This window comes from Agelaius phoeniceus, chromosome 3 (assembly GCF_051311805.1).
Source record: "Agelaius phoeniceus isolate bAgePho1 chromosome 3, bAgePho1.hap1, whole genome shotgun sequence".
NCBI classification, from domain to species: domain Eukaryota; kingdom Metazoa; phylum Chordata; class Aves; order Passeriformes; family Icteridae; genus Agelaius; species Agelaius phoeniceus.
The window spans coordinates 9,790,079-9,808,641 of record NC_135267.1 but is presented as its reverse complement, the minus strand read 5'-3'; the positions used below and the strand labels follow the sequence as shown (position 1 = coordinate 9,808,641).

At 34.9% G+C, this 18,563-nt stretch overlaps 1 protein-coding gene across 1 annotated transcript in view; it reads right to left on the bottom strand.

The window, feature by feature from the left end:
• Positions 1 to 18,563, bottom strand: part of ASCC3 (activating signal cointegrator 1 complex subunit 3) — a 250,456-nt gene that overhangs the window by 150,115 nt on the left and 81,778 nt on the right. The window contains exon 11 of the mRNA XM_077176551.1: positions 7,485 to 7,649. Within this exon, the coding sequence (XP_077032666.1) occupies positions 7,485 to 7,649 (165 nt within the window). The remainder of the gene's footprint in view (positions 1 to 7,484; positions 7,650 to 18,563) is intronic.

The following is an 18,563-nucleotide window of genomic DNA, read 5'->3' as shown; positions in this document are numbered from 1 at the left end:
ATTTGCACACCAGGTTCTTTAAAAGCCTTACTATGTTTTACTGGTTTGATGTCACGCTGGAAGCGAGAAATAAAACTGACATTGCTATATTTAATTGACATGTTTAACTAGTATATCTAATTCAGAAACATTCTTGATGGCATGTGGAGAATTGACAGCATTCACAGAACACAATTACCACACCATGAAATTCCATGTATGCAGAAAAAATAATCAGAAGATAGCTATCCCAGTATCGATTTCCACGCAAGCATCATCTGCGTTTACGCTGTAAATGATGAAGGATCAGGTATGGGAAGTGCCTCTCCGGATTGTAAATTGATCACAGCAGGATCATTTCCTTCTAATAGGTTTTTAGATTTGCATATCGCTACATTACAGCCGCGACTTGAGAGCATACAGTGTGTGCATAGAGATACTCTTTTATCTGACTTCTAAAGTTCTTCCTGAACTTTTTGATCTTGGCAGCCTTCCCATTTCCATATATTAAAATATCACATTCACAGAATGAATTACAATCAAGCTGGAAATCGTACCTCTGATTGTTCAACTTGAGCACAGAATTAAGCGCAGCAGACAAGTTTACACATTTTAATCTTTGAAGAATTGTCTGCTGGTTAGAAATTAATCTGATATTCAGATGACCCAGGATCAGTTCAACACTCCCACTGCAGTCAGTCTTTATGCCCTTCAGATGTACACTAAAGACAGGATACTCAGAAAATTAGACACAAGCATGTCTCAGCTTTTAGTGCAGATGTGCAAGAAGATGAACCTTAAATTAGGTCCCCTGTTCAGTGGTAGTAATAATGAAGTACTACATATGGGGGTTCACATTAGTTATTAGTTGGATACTATCCTACCCACAGAACACATCACAGGATCTGTGCTCTTGATCTAAAACAAAGGAGAAAAAGAAATGGAAAAAGAATTGAGTAGGGCTCAGAACATTAAAAAAGAAATAAAAATTAATGCTTTAAAATTACTAAGCAGGAAGTTTGTTAGAATATTTCATCAGTGTTTATTTGTTTATTGCTTGCTAGTAATGAAAGAGTTAAATTGTCAATAAGTCCACATAGGTGCAGTTGTCTAGTTTTAAGAACAGAAATGGAAAAAAAACAGTGAAATTGCAAAACCTAAGTACATAGTAAAAATGCAATTACTAATACAGTTTTGAAGATTCTATATAGGACGTTATCTACAACTCACTCTGCACAGAATGCATTTGTTACTAGGCAACCATCTAGTTAAGTAATTTTATTAGTTTTACTCTGCATCCAATGAACCCTGAAAATACTGTGATCTCAGTCCTCCATTTAGAATATACTTTAAAATCTAGAGGTACTGAAAAAATGTAACCACACAGAAAGCACCATCAGAAGCCATATTATTCTCCCTCGGCTAAATATTAGGTATGCATTACTTTGTCTTAAGAAATGACATTTTGCATACATCTATTAAGAGATTTCTATACCTGGCACAGTGTCAGTTTTTCCTGACTGACAGAATGCCTTTTCATGCTCTGCTTACTGTTTTGTTTCCTAAACTAAGAAACAAAAAATATCTCTGAACCTTTCTACAAATTAGTTTCACTGCTTTACCATAATATGAAAGACCACAAAATGTATGACAATCACTATTACATTTTAAACTCCACAGGTGTGTCACTAAACTGGAAAACAGTAACCTATCAGTAATAAAAAATGAGATGCAGAATGACTTCCTGACATCCCTTCCAGGCACAGTAAGAGAAAAGCTTCTGAAGATTAATCAAAATGTCTGATACATAACATTTTCTAAACAATGGAGATTAGGTTTTGTTTCAAAAAAGTAGTTTTTAAAAAGTAATTTTTTTACACAACAAAAGATAACAAGATAGACTCATGTAAGACTCCTTAGACATACGGCTGTACAACATACTGCCTAAAAATAGCATTACAGAGTAACAAGAAAACATGTATTAAATTTATCACAAGCTGATGAACTGACAGATTTTAAAAGAACTTATAATTGAAAAATAGCCATTAAAAAGGGATTCCTCTAATTGCTTTTTAAGCCAAACTCTATTCAATAATTTTATTGACGATATGCAGTACAAAACAAGAAAGTGTTAGTAACAAGAAAGGCAGGGGATTGGCAGAATTAATATAACTGATGTGTGTCTCTGCCATACAGATAAATCTAGGCTGATAGCCCCATTCAAACTAAATTTCTTTTCACTTAGCTCATTCTATAACATGGCATAGCTGCAAAATGAAACAGTGTTCTCAGGAAACATTCTTACATCAATGAGCTAATCCTGCAGGAGCTATTAAGAGGTTTGTCTGAGGATTTAACAAACAAGTACCTGAATGCAAGCTCTGAAGATGTGTGAACAAATTAAATGCATGCAGTTCTTAAAGGTATAAAAGGGATAGAAATGCATAATTGAAGGGAATCCCTCTACCTCTGTATCTGCCAGAACCAAACTAACACAAAAGTTTTATCTATATCCAGTTCTGCTGACATGTTTTACAAATACAATTGTGAATATAGGAAAGTCTAGTGAAAAGAGGCCTCGCAACACTAGAGTTTGAAGTGGAAAAATTATTGCAGGAGTCTTCAGTAACCATGTTTGGTTTATCCTTTACTAAAAGATGCTAGGTAACTTGGTTAGTTTATATGTGGAATATCAAAGAGACAAAAGACTAATAGAAGTCACTTCAGAGAGAACTGAAGAACCCAATGAAATGCCACTGTCATTCTAGTCCTAAAAAGACCCTTATAAGAACTACAGTAGGCCACCATTTCATAAAAGACAGATCTAAGCAGCTGGTTTTATGTCATTGGCTATCAATCTTGACTTTTTTTTTAACTGATCAAATTATCAAAGCCAAGAATGGGATTCCAAGCACATAAAAATTCCTAATTTGATAACAAGTAGACATTTGGCTTTGGGTGAGAGACATCTGAACTTGTTTGCCAATGATCTCTAGTAAGAGGTAAAAGAGTGAACGAAAGGCACAGAAAAAAAAATAGGTAGAGGAAATAATAAGGCACTACAGATATTGAAAATGCAAAAAAACCCAAAGAAAACTACATTACAACTGAAAGGGAAAGCTCCTTAAATAGGGGAGCATGAGCAAAGAAAGCTCAGAAAGGAAACATGAGAATTTCCAGGGGAAGAAGAGCTCACACATGTTGTGACCACTGCAGTCAAAGCTGCCTTTGATCTTCACTTCCCCAAGAAGCTCCTCCTTTCTTGATGAGTAAAAGGTGCAGCACAGCACCTCTGCTTGTGGAGTCCTCTGTTGCCTGGAGGAGGCCTTTCTCATCAATGTATTCCAGGAATCTCTTCTATTCCTTGTACTGCTGTGTTAGCCCATCTATACTAAATTTCTTGATCTAATACAAAGACATAAAGCAACTGAAACTTTAACTTGAAAAATGAGACAGTTCTGAGAACAATATTTGTATGTCTAAGATGGCAGCTTTGGTATCCCAAAATCTGAGAAAGCTTTTAATATGGATTTTCTTTTATTAAATTTATCATTCACATATTGAGAACAGGTATCAAAACTTGTGTATAACTCAAGTGTAGTATTCAGTATGGTTTTTTGTGAAAAAATACCCATAAGCAGCAAGGAAGTAATCAAAATCTCTGAATAATTATAACAAAATACTTCTGTGGCCTGTAAAAATTGTAAATTTTTTTCTTTCAAGCTAATAACCTTAGTATATTACAGTAGTGTGGAAAGTTTGATTAAAAAGTTTAAGCATTTCAGTTTTACATCTGCATTATGCTCTGGACTAAAACTTTAAACATCAAAGTTATAAATTGGATTCAAATAAGTTGTTTGATGTTATACCTACAGTATATAACAGAGCTCAGAGCAATTTTCCCACCAAAATGTTTAGCAAAGTCAATTTAAATCACTTGCAAAAACATTCTCTAAAATTTGAAAAGTGCAAACATGCACAAATATGCCCTTCATTCTGCTATGAGTAAAACTGTCAGCAATTCCAATATATACACTCCTTCCAGGTTTAAATAAAACCTAATTCTAAAAAATGCCATAAGTTAAAATGAGCGTGTTAAAGTCTTACAGTAAGTGGTGTGACTCAGTGCTCATCTGGGGGAAACTACATCAATCATTCAAGTATTTTGAGGTACAAATTAGGACAGACCTGTGAATGCATCAGGATATTCCTGCTTTAAGAATGCATTTGGATAGCTGTATTTTTACCTCATATCAATACAGATCTCAAAACATATTTTTCTGGCACAGTTGTAGGCCCAAGTATCTAGTTGAATACTAATTCTTAAGAAGACAAAACCCCAATCCAGTGTCTTTTTTTTCTGTTGTACACCATCTAATCACAATACCCCTCATACCTCCAACGAAACAAGAGAGATGCTTTGTCTCTAAGACAGGAAAACAAACCCTGCAAAAGGTAAAAGGCACTACACTGTACATCCTGACCTGCACAGCAATCATGACATTGTCTCATATACAAGCTAGGGAAGTATGATTCAGATGGAACTACAGGTACATGCATTATTAGAGTTGTTATTAGTGATTTATGGAAAAGGCTGAAGTAGTATTCAAGAAATTTATCATGGTTCTGTTCTAGAAGTGATAAAAGAAATGACTGTTCCAGGTCAGATCAAAAATTATACTGTTTGAATGCACTGTCTCCTGCAGGAGCCAAAAGTGACGGTACAGAAAGTGGGAAAATGTCAATGATATTTACCAGAATAGATCTCAGTTACTACAGCCTCCAGTTCTGATCTAGTGACTACTGCTCTGCAATGGATTTTGTTTTGAATTACTTGTCCCTCCACTACAAATGAAGAGAAAATAGTCAATATTTTGGATGTCTGAAACCAGTATACAAATCAGGTAATTGATTTCAGCAATTATAACAGTGCTGTAGTTGACATAAGGACATTTCAGATTAATATTGTCCTTGGGGTACTTTTTGTTTTTCAAGAAGTGAACGATTACTCTTACTTCCTGTGTGCATGAATACTGAACAAGTATGATATTTCTATAGATATCAATGAAAAGTAAGTCCTATAGCTACTTTCAGGAAGGTTGGAGAGGAGATTGAAATCACTGAAGACAGAGGGACATTCTCCAGGGATGGGCTAAATATCCTGGCTTTTTTTCATGCTCCAGGGGCATTTATGAATTTCTATCAAAATACATAAAATGGAATTATGGGCAAGGAACAAAACCAAGAAAATGCAACAATATATTTCTTTTCCTCACAAAGTAATATTAAAACATTAGGTGTGATTTTTTTTACACTTTGAGCATATATAACAGCATTTTCACTAAATTCCAGGAAAATTCTTCTGAAATCAGATACATTATGTGATCTTTCTTTATTGACTGCAAAAAAGTTCCAGTAACTTCATAGCTGTGGATGTATACTGCAAACTTCATAGAACTATGCCTGCAAGCTCAGATGCTGAAGTATAATATTTCAGTGTAATTTTAAAAAGTAATCCTCTTATTATTTGTTTTCATATTAAAAAAACAAAACAACTTTACAAAACATCTCCTGTTTCTTTGTCCCTGGGCTCTCTGGGAAGCTTGCCATTTGAAATATTTTTGTCAGCGATTGTTTCCTACAGCAGAATTCCAAAAAATTCTAAAAGTAATTTTACTTTCTTTCTAACTGTGAGTTTTTTCAGTGTACCTTTATACTGTAAATTTTCCCTCTCTTAAGCTACCTACTTGTAAAGATACATATGGGTCTCTGTTACTGTCTTTCTTATCAAATTAGAATAAATAAGGTGGTGAGATGGTCAGTTTCAAAACTTGTATATTGCTTTATTTCCCAACTGTTTCCCTTAAGGAAGGGTTACAACTGGGTAGCTTCAGCTCCAGATGAATTGAATTCCAACTCAGTAGGTAAAACAAACCTTGAAATCCTAGGAGATTAAAACACCCATTTTTAAAAGAGCTATTTTTGTAAATGAGTGCTTAAGCAAGATACTGCTGTATTACATTAAATGCACTAAAGATAGGATTCAGTACCCAAAACATAATTGCCTCAGATTTTATGTTCCCTAAGTTACCTACACAGGCTTGACAGACACAAAAGGGAAGGATATAAGGGAGATTTGTGTCCAAACAAAGCAGAAATGGAATGCCAAGCTGAGTAATGTAGGACGGATAAAATGGCTCTCAACATCTATTTCGGACAGCTGAAGCCTATCTTACAAGTCTCACAAAATTTCACAGTAAGAAATGAATAAATCTTGCAATCTGACATGAAGAAAATGATTATCATGGTCACTGCTAAAATCTGAGATGGTTTACTATAAAGACACCTAAGGAAAAACAAGGTTATCAAAACCATTTAAGAAAGAAAATACAACATCAAACAGCTCAAGTTTAGCACCTTTGAGGTACTCTGAACTTTCTTCTAAAGAATTGTTACTTATATTGTTCTTTACACAGGAACTTTACACTTGCTGTACCACATTAGAGCAGACATTAATTTCATTCTGTTCTTAGCAGGGTTGGAATCACATGATTCAAAAAGCCTTAACAAGGTTAGTGTAGCCTTACCAAGGAAAAAAAGCATCTTGAAAGCTAAAATGCTTTAAATATTTAATACGCTACAAAGAGAGCCATAAAAACACCCATTTCATTTTAATTTGCTACAGGTTACTTGTATGGAAAGAGCTTTGCTCTTCATTAAAAAAAAACCAACAAAAATGCACTCAATTCTCCCTCTTCCCATAATTTATTTTTCCAAAATCCTTCCTTTTTTATTAATCTCCAAATTCCATATTTTACTTTACTTGTAGAAGCACATTGAGGCCAACTCAATAGCCACTATTGAGGCCAACCTTATTTATTGCCTAACTCTGAATTCTTCTTTTGTACAAGATTCAAGAAAAAAATCCCTTTTCTCCTTTTTTCCATTTCTAATCTTGGTATTTAGAAAATATCACTAAATCGTAGGGAAAAACAAAAGGACCATTAATGCTAGACTAAAAATTATGTAGTATTTTTCTAGCAGTGCTGAAAGTTTTACCTACATTTAAGACACTATTCTTAATTAAAACCAAAAAAAGAAATTCTACTAGGAAAACTGCTAATTGAAAATAAGCATTCCTGGCAAGAAAATAATTTCAATTCTGATTGTGTTAAAACATTAGCCTGATTATTATTTGCTTAAAAATGTTTAATTTTCTTGTTACTTGTACAGTAGAATAAATTAGGCAAATAAATTATAAGGAACAGAACTGTAATAAATTATGCATCTTAGGTATCTGATAGTTGATATAATACAGAAAGAAAAGTAGAAGACAAAAAAAATCCACATTCTTCATACACAGCTTTAAAACAGAACAGCTATAAAATAAATTGTAAACTGCCTAAGCATTTCTATTTAATTGTCCAAGCATGTTGCTTTTTACAGCGACATCTATCTATTCTTGACCAAAACAAAATTATTTTGAAGACTTTTTTTACTCTTACCTGCCGTAAAGTACGTGCTACTATACTTTCGAGTACTGGTCCTCTGTCTTCATGCAGTAGATGAACTTCATCAAGAATCAAGAGTTTTACCAGCTGAGAGAGGGCTACATCACCAACACTTTTCCTTGTCACTACATCCCATTTCTCTGGAGTAGTCACAAGCATCTAGTGGAGTGGGGAAAAAAAAAAAAGAAATACTAAGCATATGCAAATTTATAGTAATTTAACATACAGCAGAGTAAATGCAATGTAGAACTTGAAGTTATCTTAAGTTTTCCCCATTTTATATATGAGACAGTTTGCTGCAGCTACATTGTTGGATGGCCATTAGTAGAATTCAGTATGGAAAACTATATGGAAATATCAACTAATAACTTCAAGCTGTGCCCCATTTGTATACATTTTCCACATGAAAACATTGAAACAGCTATCCAGAAGGAACTACTTATATAATCACTCAATGATTGTGTGTCACTAAAATAATCTGTGATAAAATATTTCTAACCTTCTTCATAGCACAGTAAACAACTAAGACCCTCCCCTCATACCTAAGCTTGACCTGATAGTTCCCAGTTGCCTATGAAATGCTTCCTCCCTAAGGCATAGTTTCAAGTTGTACCTTTGGATATCTTAATCCTTGCACTGATAAAACAGACTGAACAACTTCCACCAGTCCTGGATATGGTAATTTCCAAACTTCATTGTTTCATGTAGATATGTCAGGCCATTTCTCCAGCCTGTCAATGTCCCTCTCTTTGACAGCACAGTCCTCTGGAATATCAGCCTCTCCCCACTGTCTGCTCAGTCAAGCCACACATCAACAAGCTTCTTTATGAGGATCCTACAGAAAACACTATCGACAGCTTTACTGAAACCTAGGTAGACAATATACACAGCTTTTCTCATGTCTACCCAGTCAGACATTTCTTGATAGAAACTTATCAAGCAGGCCAAGCATGACTTCCCCTTGCTGAAGTCAAGCACTCTATTCATGATAGGATTTTCTTGTCTGTCATGTACCTGGAAACTGTTTTAAGATTAGCTGTTCCATCACTTTCCCATATGAGGCTGACCAGCCAGGCATTCCATGGGTCCTACTTCTTGCCCTTGTTGAAGACAGGAGTGACATTTGCCTTTCTCCGATCTTTGGTCCCTTCTCCCAGTTACAATGGCTGATCAAAGATTATCAAGAGTGACACTGCAGTGACAAGAGCCAGCTTCCTCAGCACTTGTGGATGCAAATCAATCAGACTATGGACATATTTGTCCCCTGTTCTCTTAAGACCTGATCTTCTTCTACCAAGGGTACACTTTATTTTCCCCCAGTTGGTGGAATTCAGGATTCCTGAAGGCTGGCCTTGCTGGTAAAGACTGTGCAAAGGAGACATGCATTAGTCAGCCTCTTCTGTGTCCTGTGCCATTCAGAGGCCCCCTGTCTCATTCAGCAATGGGCCCAGATTGTCCTTAGTCTTCCTTTTGTTGCCTATCTTGTTTTCTTTGACTCACAAGCAGATTCTGTCTGGACTTCAGCTTTCCTAACTTCAATCCTGGATGGTCAGACAATGTCCCTGTATTCTTCCCAGACTACATGTCCTTGCTCTCACTCCCTGTATGTAGGCTTTGTCTTTGTGTATGAACAACTTGTTCACTCCTGCAGGCCAAGCTCCTATTAATTCATTTTTGCCCAAGTTCCTATTCACTGGGATGGCTCTTGAACTTGCAAGAATATTAACCAGCTTTCTTGGTTTCTTGAGCTCTCTCTTCCCTCCAGGACCTTATCACATGGGACTTTTCCAAGCAGATCTCTGAAGTGGCCAAACTCTACTCTCCTGAAGCCCAGGGTTGTGAGCTTCCTTTCTGACCTGTTCCTCCTCCTCCTCCTCAGGATGCTGAACTCCAATATCTCATTGTTGCTATGTCAAGTCTGTCTTCAATTTTGACACCTCAAACAAGTTCCTCCTTCTTTATGAGGTACAGCAAAGCACCTCTCCTCCAAGTCCTATCTACGCAGGGAGAAGTTCTCATCAGAGCACTCCAGGACCCTCCTGGATTGCTTGTGCTGATGTTTCTTTCAAAATATTAAAAAAAAAAATCTTTCTTACAAAACACATTTATGAATACTTTTTATTCTCTTGGTCTTCTCCTGCAAGATATTCTGATAGTATTTATTTATTCCCCTCAGAAAAATATTTTTCCCTGCACTTCCCAACACAATATTGTTCCAGTCCAATTATTTTACCATCAGAATATATTAGTCTTTACTAATTACCAAGAGCCACTCCTGAAGACACTTTGTGATATTAAAAAGATGTTCATTTCCTGCAACATTTAAAACTTTACACATGAAAGACTCACTGAGTCACTATTATCTCAGAGAGTGGTGGTATCCGGGGGGATATTTTCATGGTTTGTTTAAATATTACTGGGTGCATTTTGTTAGCAAATAGAGATTTTTCAAATGCTTGTACAAAATAGTAGGTGTAAAAATGTATGTCCATAACTTATGAACTGAAATGTAACACTACTACAGATGCAGCTGTTAGCACTTTAAAATGAGCCATATCAACCACGAAATATTAGCAGCTGTACTTCCACAGAACATTAATTAGCAAACAGTGAGGAAATATATTTAGCAATGCATATTAAGGCTTTAAGGTGTGAAATACTACAAATGCAAGCTACTTAGCTAATTTGTTAAATCTAAATTGACAACATTCAGATCACAGCTTTTTTTTTTAATGTCAGTCATGTTATCAAGACACATATTTAAAATTGTATCATTAATTCTTCTGTTTCTGAGTGATGACTAAATATCCGTTATAATGGTGTTTTACTTTGATCTTATTTTAAAATAGCAATGTATGCAAAGCAATGACCTGAATTAAAAGCTATACCAAATGAGACAGTGTATTCTTCAAGTAAGAAAAGAGATCTCCAGAGAATGTTTTGCTAGAGAATATTACATTTATTTTTCAGACAGAAATAACAGTTGGGGAAGAAATTCTCAAAAAAACCCACCCAAACAGATAAGCTTTGTAGTTGCAAATTATAAATTTAATTCAAATATATAAAATGTTATTTAAAAATATCAGCTAAAAGAAATTGCTATCAGCAAACACTAACAAAGATTATTTTTTCAATTAAAATATAAGACAGCATTATGAGTCATCTCATTATTAGTTTTAAATGCAGTAGTGGCATTTCTTTTTATAATTAATTTTCAGAGACAATATATATATTATCCTTTAAGTTTAGAAATCAAAACTCAGATTCAGGAAATGGATTCTGCTTTTTGTTTGGGGGCAAGAGAAGGACACAGAAACCAAATATTAAAAAATCTTTTAAATATTTTTTTCTTTTACATGGACTTGAGTTCTCAGCACACTGAGAAGTGTGTTCATTTATATTGCTATCTCACCACTTCACCTCTTTCAGTATTGAAACAGCTAGAAAATAAAGTGTCACATTTGTTTAATGAACTGCAACTCATGCAAGATATTTCAATCTGGCTTTTGTATTAGGATATGGCTGAATAGAAATGGGTTAACTGTCAATATTCTTACTGTCGTGTTAAGGTTCTCTATGCACACACATTTCTCTTTTGCCAATGTATTTATGATTATCATTTGTTCTTCTACACTGACTTTTTCTGTTAGGGAAACATGGGCTTTTTACAAAGTCTCCAGTCTTAAGTGAGCATTCCCACTCAATTTCACTATTACACCAAAGGACTTACCTGTTTAAAAGAAATAGTCCAAGTATTTCAACTCAAAATTATGTCATTTAGCTTTGGGGTTATCTAACCCTAGATGGTTTTACATAATTTTCAGGTAAGATCTCAAACAAAAAGTTTTAATTATTTCACTTTGAAAAATTATATCAAAAGGGACAACACTAACTGATAACTTCAACACCAATTTATAAGATTTCAAGAGACGGTGAAAATGCATTTTTCTACAATTGCATGATTTGCTAATTATTTTTGTCAGCTTCTCTTCAGTCCCCTGTGAAGCCAGGTTTCATGGTAAAAGGAAGCTACATTTTCACCACAGTTTCAGAAGATCAACATGTTCAAAATGCTGGGATTTGTCATTGTTTTGGGGGTTTTCTTAATCTGAAAAGGGTTATTGTCCTACTAAAATCAAATGATCTTCCAATTATTTCTGTGGGGCCAACATTCATTTCTAGCAGTTGGCACAACCTGGAAAGTTTATGTTTTCAATAACTTACTCTCAATTATTTGAATTTCTTTGCTACTTTTAAGTTCTACCAAATACATTTTGCCCATGACTAGTATCTGTTTTCTGCTTGAATAATTAGGACACTCACTCTGAGCCTAGAAAAACTATTGTTAATTCCCTCAAATTTACACTCCCACAGGTCCAAACCACATATGTAAAGATTTCAGAACAAACTACATAAAAAACTTAGTTATAGCATGCCATACTACAAAATTCGCTGCTTTTAAGTTCTTCAAGACCATTTTTAAGAACAGTTTTTAGCCATTTCAGCCTTTGTCTGTCACTCATCTGACCTGTCATCCCTTTCATATACACAACGAAAAATCTAAACTCAGATGCACACCCTACCTCATGCCCAATTTCTTGACTACTCTAGTTGCCATAAAATAATCAGAAAATGCTTGGATCACTCTTCCTATGTGCCAAATAATCATCCAACCAGGTATAAAGTACTGGTTGACTCAGATCTCAGCTTAAACATCAACTAGGATGGTGGGAAAAAGCCCCATGCCCTATGCTTGAGGATGCTTAGTTAATTATGTGGTTACACAGATTTCTGTAACATAAAAAGTAGAAAAGCACCTTGTAATGAGACTGGGTATTCTGAGTATCAGCACCATTACAAAAATAAGCCTGCCTGATGCCATGCTGAAAACAGAGCAGCAGCAGTACAATGCCTTTACTTTGCACAAGATGGAAATATGGGTTCCTTTATCATATCAAAACAGTGAAAACATAGAATAGAGTAGTACCACACACACTTTCATACATTTGACATATAAGGTTGAATTCATATTATCATACATGCTGAGCATTAGAATCTATTATTCTTTCTAGAAAGAAACTGTAGAATGAACTCATGAACAAATCCAGAGGCCTTTGCATCAGGAAATATTCTGGATGCCAAATGACCACAATAATAAAGGTTGTATGCTATAGGAAGGTTCCAAAATGAAATTATCTTCCCTAAGCTGGATCAAGATCCAGAAACATCATAACCATATGCCATCTCACACCTGCAGCACAATAGAGATATTTTCATATTTAAGATACCTAAATAAAAGCCCTATTTCCTCTTTGAAATCATCAAAATTCTGATAAATAAACAGCAAACATTTAATTTATTTTATATTTCTCTGGGAAGTTCACAATATTGCTTCTCAATACATGGATTAAATCTGCAAGAAATTCAAGTTTCTACTGTAATTTCATCCTTTATTTGCTTTATCCTCTTAACAGCCCCCTCTTATTCATTTTGCATTAACATTTCTTTTTACCTTTCCCACTTTCTATTAAGTAACTCTCAATATAACAGTATCCTTAGGAAAGAAAAAAGAAAACAATCTTACTACACAAAAAACCACTCTGATGCCTGCAGCTATGTGAGCATCTGTTCTCTAAAGGCTTCCTCCTGTGCTCCTCCTGCTCAGTGACCAATGATGCTGGAGTTACTCACTTTGTTATTAGCACAAAAAAGTCTCATTAAAGATATGACAGCCAAAACTAAGGGGAGGCAGAGACAGAAACAGCTGAAATATAACCTGGAATTAACTGAAATGTTTATTATGCACTGGAAAATGCTTGCCAGGTATTTCAGAACTTTGCCTTTTAACAGCATGCAACAGTGATTAGATGCAACTGGGAAGAATTTTATCACTTGCAGATTAGAAGGAATTCTCTTGCTAAAATTAAATGTGATGAAATCAAGCATAATTCAAAGTAGGGGAATTTCAAACAGAACTTTTTTCTGAAGTGTCTCAATGATGCTGGAGAAGAAACAATTTTAAGGCCCAATTCATTAGTATACACAGGTAAAGAAAAAACATAGCATAGGTATGAAATACAAGCCCTATGATCTAATAGCTTTGGAAGGCATGGAACCAGCCCCTTTCTATGCTCACCTGCAGTAAATTTGTCTCCAGCACAGTGATTCACCATGAATGGATAGCAATAAAGAACTCTGCTCTAGCCACTGCTGCTTTATTGTTACTATTCAAAGACACTTTCTCAAAGATCTACTTCTGTCGATTTCTGTTAGTAGAACTTCCTTGTCTTTATTGTTTTCACCTTGCTACTGGTGTTCCCTACGCTCCTGCTCCTTTACACACATCTACAACTTCCCCTTACCTCATCCTAGGGGAAGCTTTGCTCAGTCACAGCCAGCACTCCTCATCTTCTGACAGCTTTTTGGCAAGGGGGCATGGGCAACCTACACAGTTTACTCAATTCATGCTGTAACTATTTATCTTGGTGGTTTGTTCTGGCAGGGAACTCACTGCCAGATCTTAACTTCTGCAAAAATGAAGACACGTAAAACTGCACACAACTACACACAGAGCAGACACTCATTGGAATGCAGCATATTCTGCAATTCTGTAGGCAGAGCTGCTATTCTGGGGCTTCATAAATTTGAAAATGTTTCCCTTCTAATAAGTGATACTTTGGAGTTTCTCACAATTTTTAATATTAGATAGCTGATATCATACCCCATGAGGGACTCATTAGCAGTTTGGCACTCTTTGAGGTAAAACTCCATCAAAACATGTTACAAGAGCAGCAACCTGCAAGTCATTTTCATAATGCTGGTTTTATTCCTCTTTTATTGCATTCTTACTCTGTGATTTATTCAAGCATTTAAAAAACCTCATGTGAGCTGGAGCTCAGGCAGGGAGCCGAATAAACATACAGAAAATAAAGCAGAGGGCAGCAATTCAAAACAAGAATCTGAGGTAGGAAGTAATAAATAATGAATGCAAGTATTTTGCTCTTCATAGATCAGAAACAACCATCTGATGATGTGTTTAACACAGTTAAAACAGAATTATGTTTCTAGTAAAGCAGATTCCTTATCATACAAAGATATGCAGATGAGCAGTAGGCCCATTTAGTTGAACAGAGGATGTTCTAACAAATCTGAACATGTATTTGTGGTCTAAAGTAAGGTCAATATGTGACCATATATACACAAATAAAGATTTATATATTTATATGCATCTTAGAAACATTTGATAATAGGGCCACCCTTACAAGAAGTATTAACATAAAAGACTTGAGTTCATCATGCTAGGAAGACTTACAAAAGAGGTGCATTATATTGATGCACATTAGAAGCTATTAGTAAGTCACCAAAGCTAACAGCAATTGTCAATCAACAACAGAATTCAACAAGGGATTGTAACAGCTGTCACTCAGAACTTAGAATATCCAATGACTTTTTAACTGAAGCAACATAACTCTGTTCAGCATGTTTTATTTTATAATGAGTCCTCGGAATGCACAATGGTTTCAATCCTTTACAGAACCCAGCTATTCCACCTAATGAAAAGGCAACTGATTGACAATGTACCAGCACATTGACTTAGCAGAGCAAGATACTTATGACACATTCTGTTGAATGGATTTTTTAAATATTACTTTATTTGTTGCATACTCAGTTTCATAATTATGTCTAAGAGATTTAAGTTCGTATGTGAAGATTTAAAATTTTATGCTTTCAGCACAATCCTGGATGTCCCAGAGATTGTAAAATTCATTTAGAAGTTCCAGTATTACTTTTAGACCTCAATACAACAGACTCTGACACAGTAAAAAAAACCTGGATAAAACAATATGACTAGTAATTTCCTTTTGTTGTTGATGTGAAAGCCCTTACCTTACGTTTTTTATAGTCTTAGTAAAAGAATATGGAGTCGTTTACATGCGGAGTAGTTACATTAGTCTGAGATGAAACTACAGAAAACAATGTATATTAGAATCACAATAGTTGTACTGAGTAATAGGATATGAGCCCCTGCTCTCTGTATTCTTTTTTCCCATGATAAAATAGTCTGTTTAAAGTCAGTACAAACCTTATTTTAAAAACCATAGCGAGGAAGAACAGTTTGCATGATTTTGTGAAATTCATCTCTTATAGTGTAAGATATATAATTAGCTACTCAGACTTCAAGTTTAAATAATGATCTAAATATTTTAAAGGAGTTTGATCCAAAGCATTACCCTCTTTTCCTCTTTGCTGTTAATCAGTTCAGCAATTATAGTTTTACTAACCTCTGATATACTACTGTCAGGTCTGATTGATGCCAAAAGCTCCCTTAATCAAATCTGACAACTTTGAGCAAGTGCCTGTCTCTTGAGACACTGCATCCAGCCTGCTTGTTTTCAAATCTGCACAGTGTTATTTTGCATTTCCTTCTCCCCATCCCCTTTTTCATATCTAACAGAGATACAACAGAATAACAACAAAACATGACTGTAGAATACGTTGGCGTAAGCTTTTATATATCATTATAGCAATACTTGGAATAAGACTGTTAGTTTGTTTAAGAATTTACAAGGAAAAAGTAAGAACAAGGAGATTTCTTGGAAATTGAAGTTTCTGAGAAATCCAGTATTGTTGCTTGCTTGGTGGTTTTGTTTGATAATTGTGGGTTTTTAAAGTTTTTTCTTTTTCTTTTTTTTCATAGCCACAAGGAAAAGGGTTTCAAAATCATTACTCCTCTGTTCTGCAAGGAAAGTTTAAGCTCTGGTTGCACAGCTTCAGGAGACAAGGATAAAAGACTACCTCAGCTCCCAGTTTTTTCAGTTTATTTATACTTGTATGCTCTTAAGACTGATCACAGGGGTCCTCTGTATCTCATTAACTGTAAATATTAAAAGGTTCAGAATAACTTTTGTTGACATAGTGATAATATTTTATTTATTTATTTATTTTTATTTTAAGACTACCCAGACTTTTCCCCCCTGTTCTGCTCCTGTCAAGCCTTACCCCAAGATGTGGATTAACCCAACTATATGTGAAAAAGGACCAAAGGGCAACAGTGACATTTTGTTCCAAATATCCTTTTTTACATGCCTTTACTCAACAGTTTTATTTTCTATCACAGATTTGTATACAACAGGGAGCAAGTTCGTTTTTTTGTCTCCAATCATGGTTTTCAAGAATCAATGCAAACCAATCACTGCAATCACTGATATAGGAGGCATACTAAGTGTAAGATGAAGAAAAAAAAGGCCTTGGTTCAGCTGAGATGCTGATATTAAACAGAACTGCATTAGAAGTCAATAAAACGACAACTCAAACACCAATTCATTTGCTTGCGTGCAAATGTGATTTCACGAAATTTTCCTTTCAAATTTACACTCCAGAGAAAATTATGTCTTCTAATATTAATGATAATCAATGTTGAAGGTTATTGTAACAGACAGCAAGATTGTCAGATTTATATTCTCTGGTTACATTAACTAAGAACTAGAATCCCCTTCGGATTTCAGGAGCATTCTGCAAGCACCAAGAGGAAATATCAACAGTTTGCTGTTGTAATGAAAGGATCAAATCACACAGATTTCCACAGGAGTCTATGCACTTCAATACCACTGCATATTTTCATGAGTAATCCCAGTAACAGACTACGAGTTATATCCACTAAACATTACATTGATATTATGCTGGACAGAGCTGCAAACACATTGCATGATGGAGAATGAATTTTAAAATGTCTTGGTAAGTTAAAGAACAGATGCATTAATGCATGAGTCAGTAATATAATTTCAAGATTCTACACAGAGGATAGGATTTATCTTGCCTATCTTACCTGCTAACTTACAAAATCGCCCTCAAATTAGACATCTAGGCTCCCTCTAGCTGGTTCATTTCATCCATCCAAGTATGAACCAGCCTTAGAAGTCCTTTCTCTACTGTGTTCTCCCTATGAGTCTGTGCAACCAGTTTAGACCAGTTGCCTAACTCTTACATGGCTAAAGCCAAAGCAGATGAATCTGACCCTTAGGAATAATTATCCAACAAATGCAGGATGTGAAACAACTGGCAAGGCAGTAGCTGGACAGCATAAAGAGAAAGAGCGGATCAGTCTGCACATGAACGAAAAATGCTCTGCTGATGCAAAAATTGAAACCTTGGAGCAGAAATGCTGCTATTTGGACGTGCTAAATAAAGCTTCCACTCTGCTCAGCAGAGAGGAATGATGATCTTGGGGCAATACATTATGTTCTGGGCAACTTATTTCAAGAAGTGCAAACCAACTGAGAGTCCAGAAGTGAAAAACAAGAATTACTAAACGTAAATGAAGCATGACCTTTACAAAAAGTTTAAATAAACTGATACTTAGGCTAAATAAACGTGTCTGAACAGAGATAACTACAACTGCAAGAGATTTCAGAAAGCAAACAGCGGTGACTGGGGAAGACACACATTCAGGTAAAGAAAGTGGTAATAAAATTTGATTAGGATTTAGGTTGAAAATAGGCTTCTATTAAAAAACCAAACCTTTTTTAAAAATGAAGAGGGGTAAGCCCTGAAGGAGATTTATCAGAAAGTTTAAGAAAGCTCCATGATCAGGGTGTTGTAAAATGATATTTGAGCAATATTTATCAACAGTGAAATATATATATATTACATTTGTGTTCTCAGAAGGACAAATTAGATTAATTCTCAAACTACTTCATATAGTTTTAAGACCAGTTTACAAGGTAAACAAAAACTTAAATTAAAAAACACATTTCAAATTTCAATTATAGGTAACTTAGGTAACTATGTATAACATATAGCCTAGATAATATATTCTACTCTATATTAGTAATTTAATATGCTACTAATACATATCCTGCTAGTACTGCATGCTACAATATAAACCACTAGGAACTTCATGATAACAACATGTTTTTTGTTATAATAAGAATTCTTTATACTACTATTACATATATTCTACTTTTATTCTAAATTACACTACATTTTATTATAGTTACTGCATGTAAAGTGATTCTTCAGTGTTGGAGGTGCTTAAAATTTTTCTTTGCAGTAGTATAGAAAAAGCTGTATTCT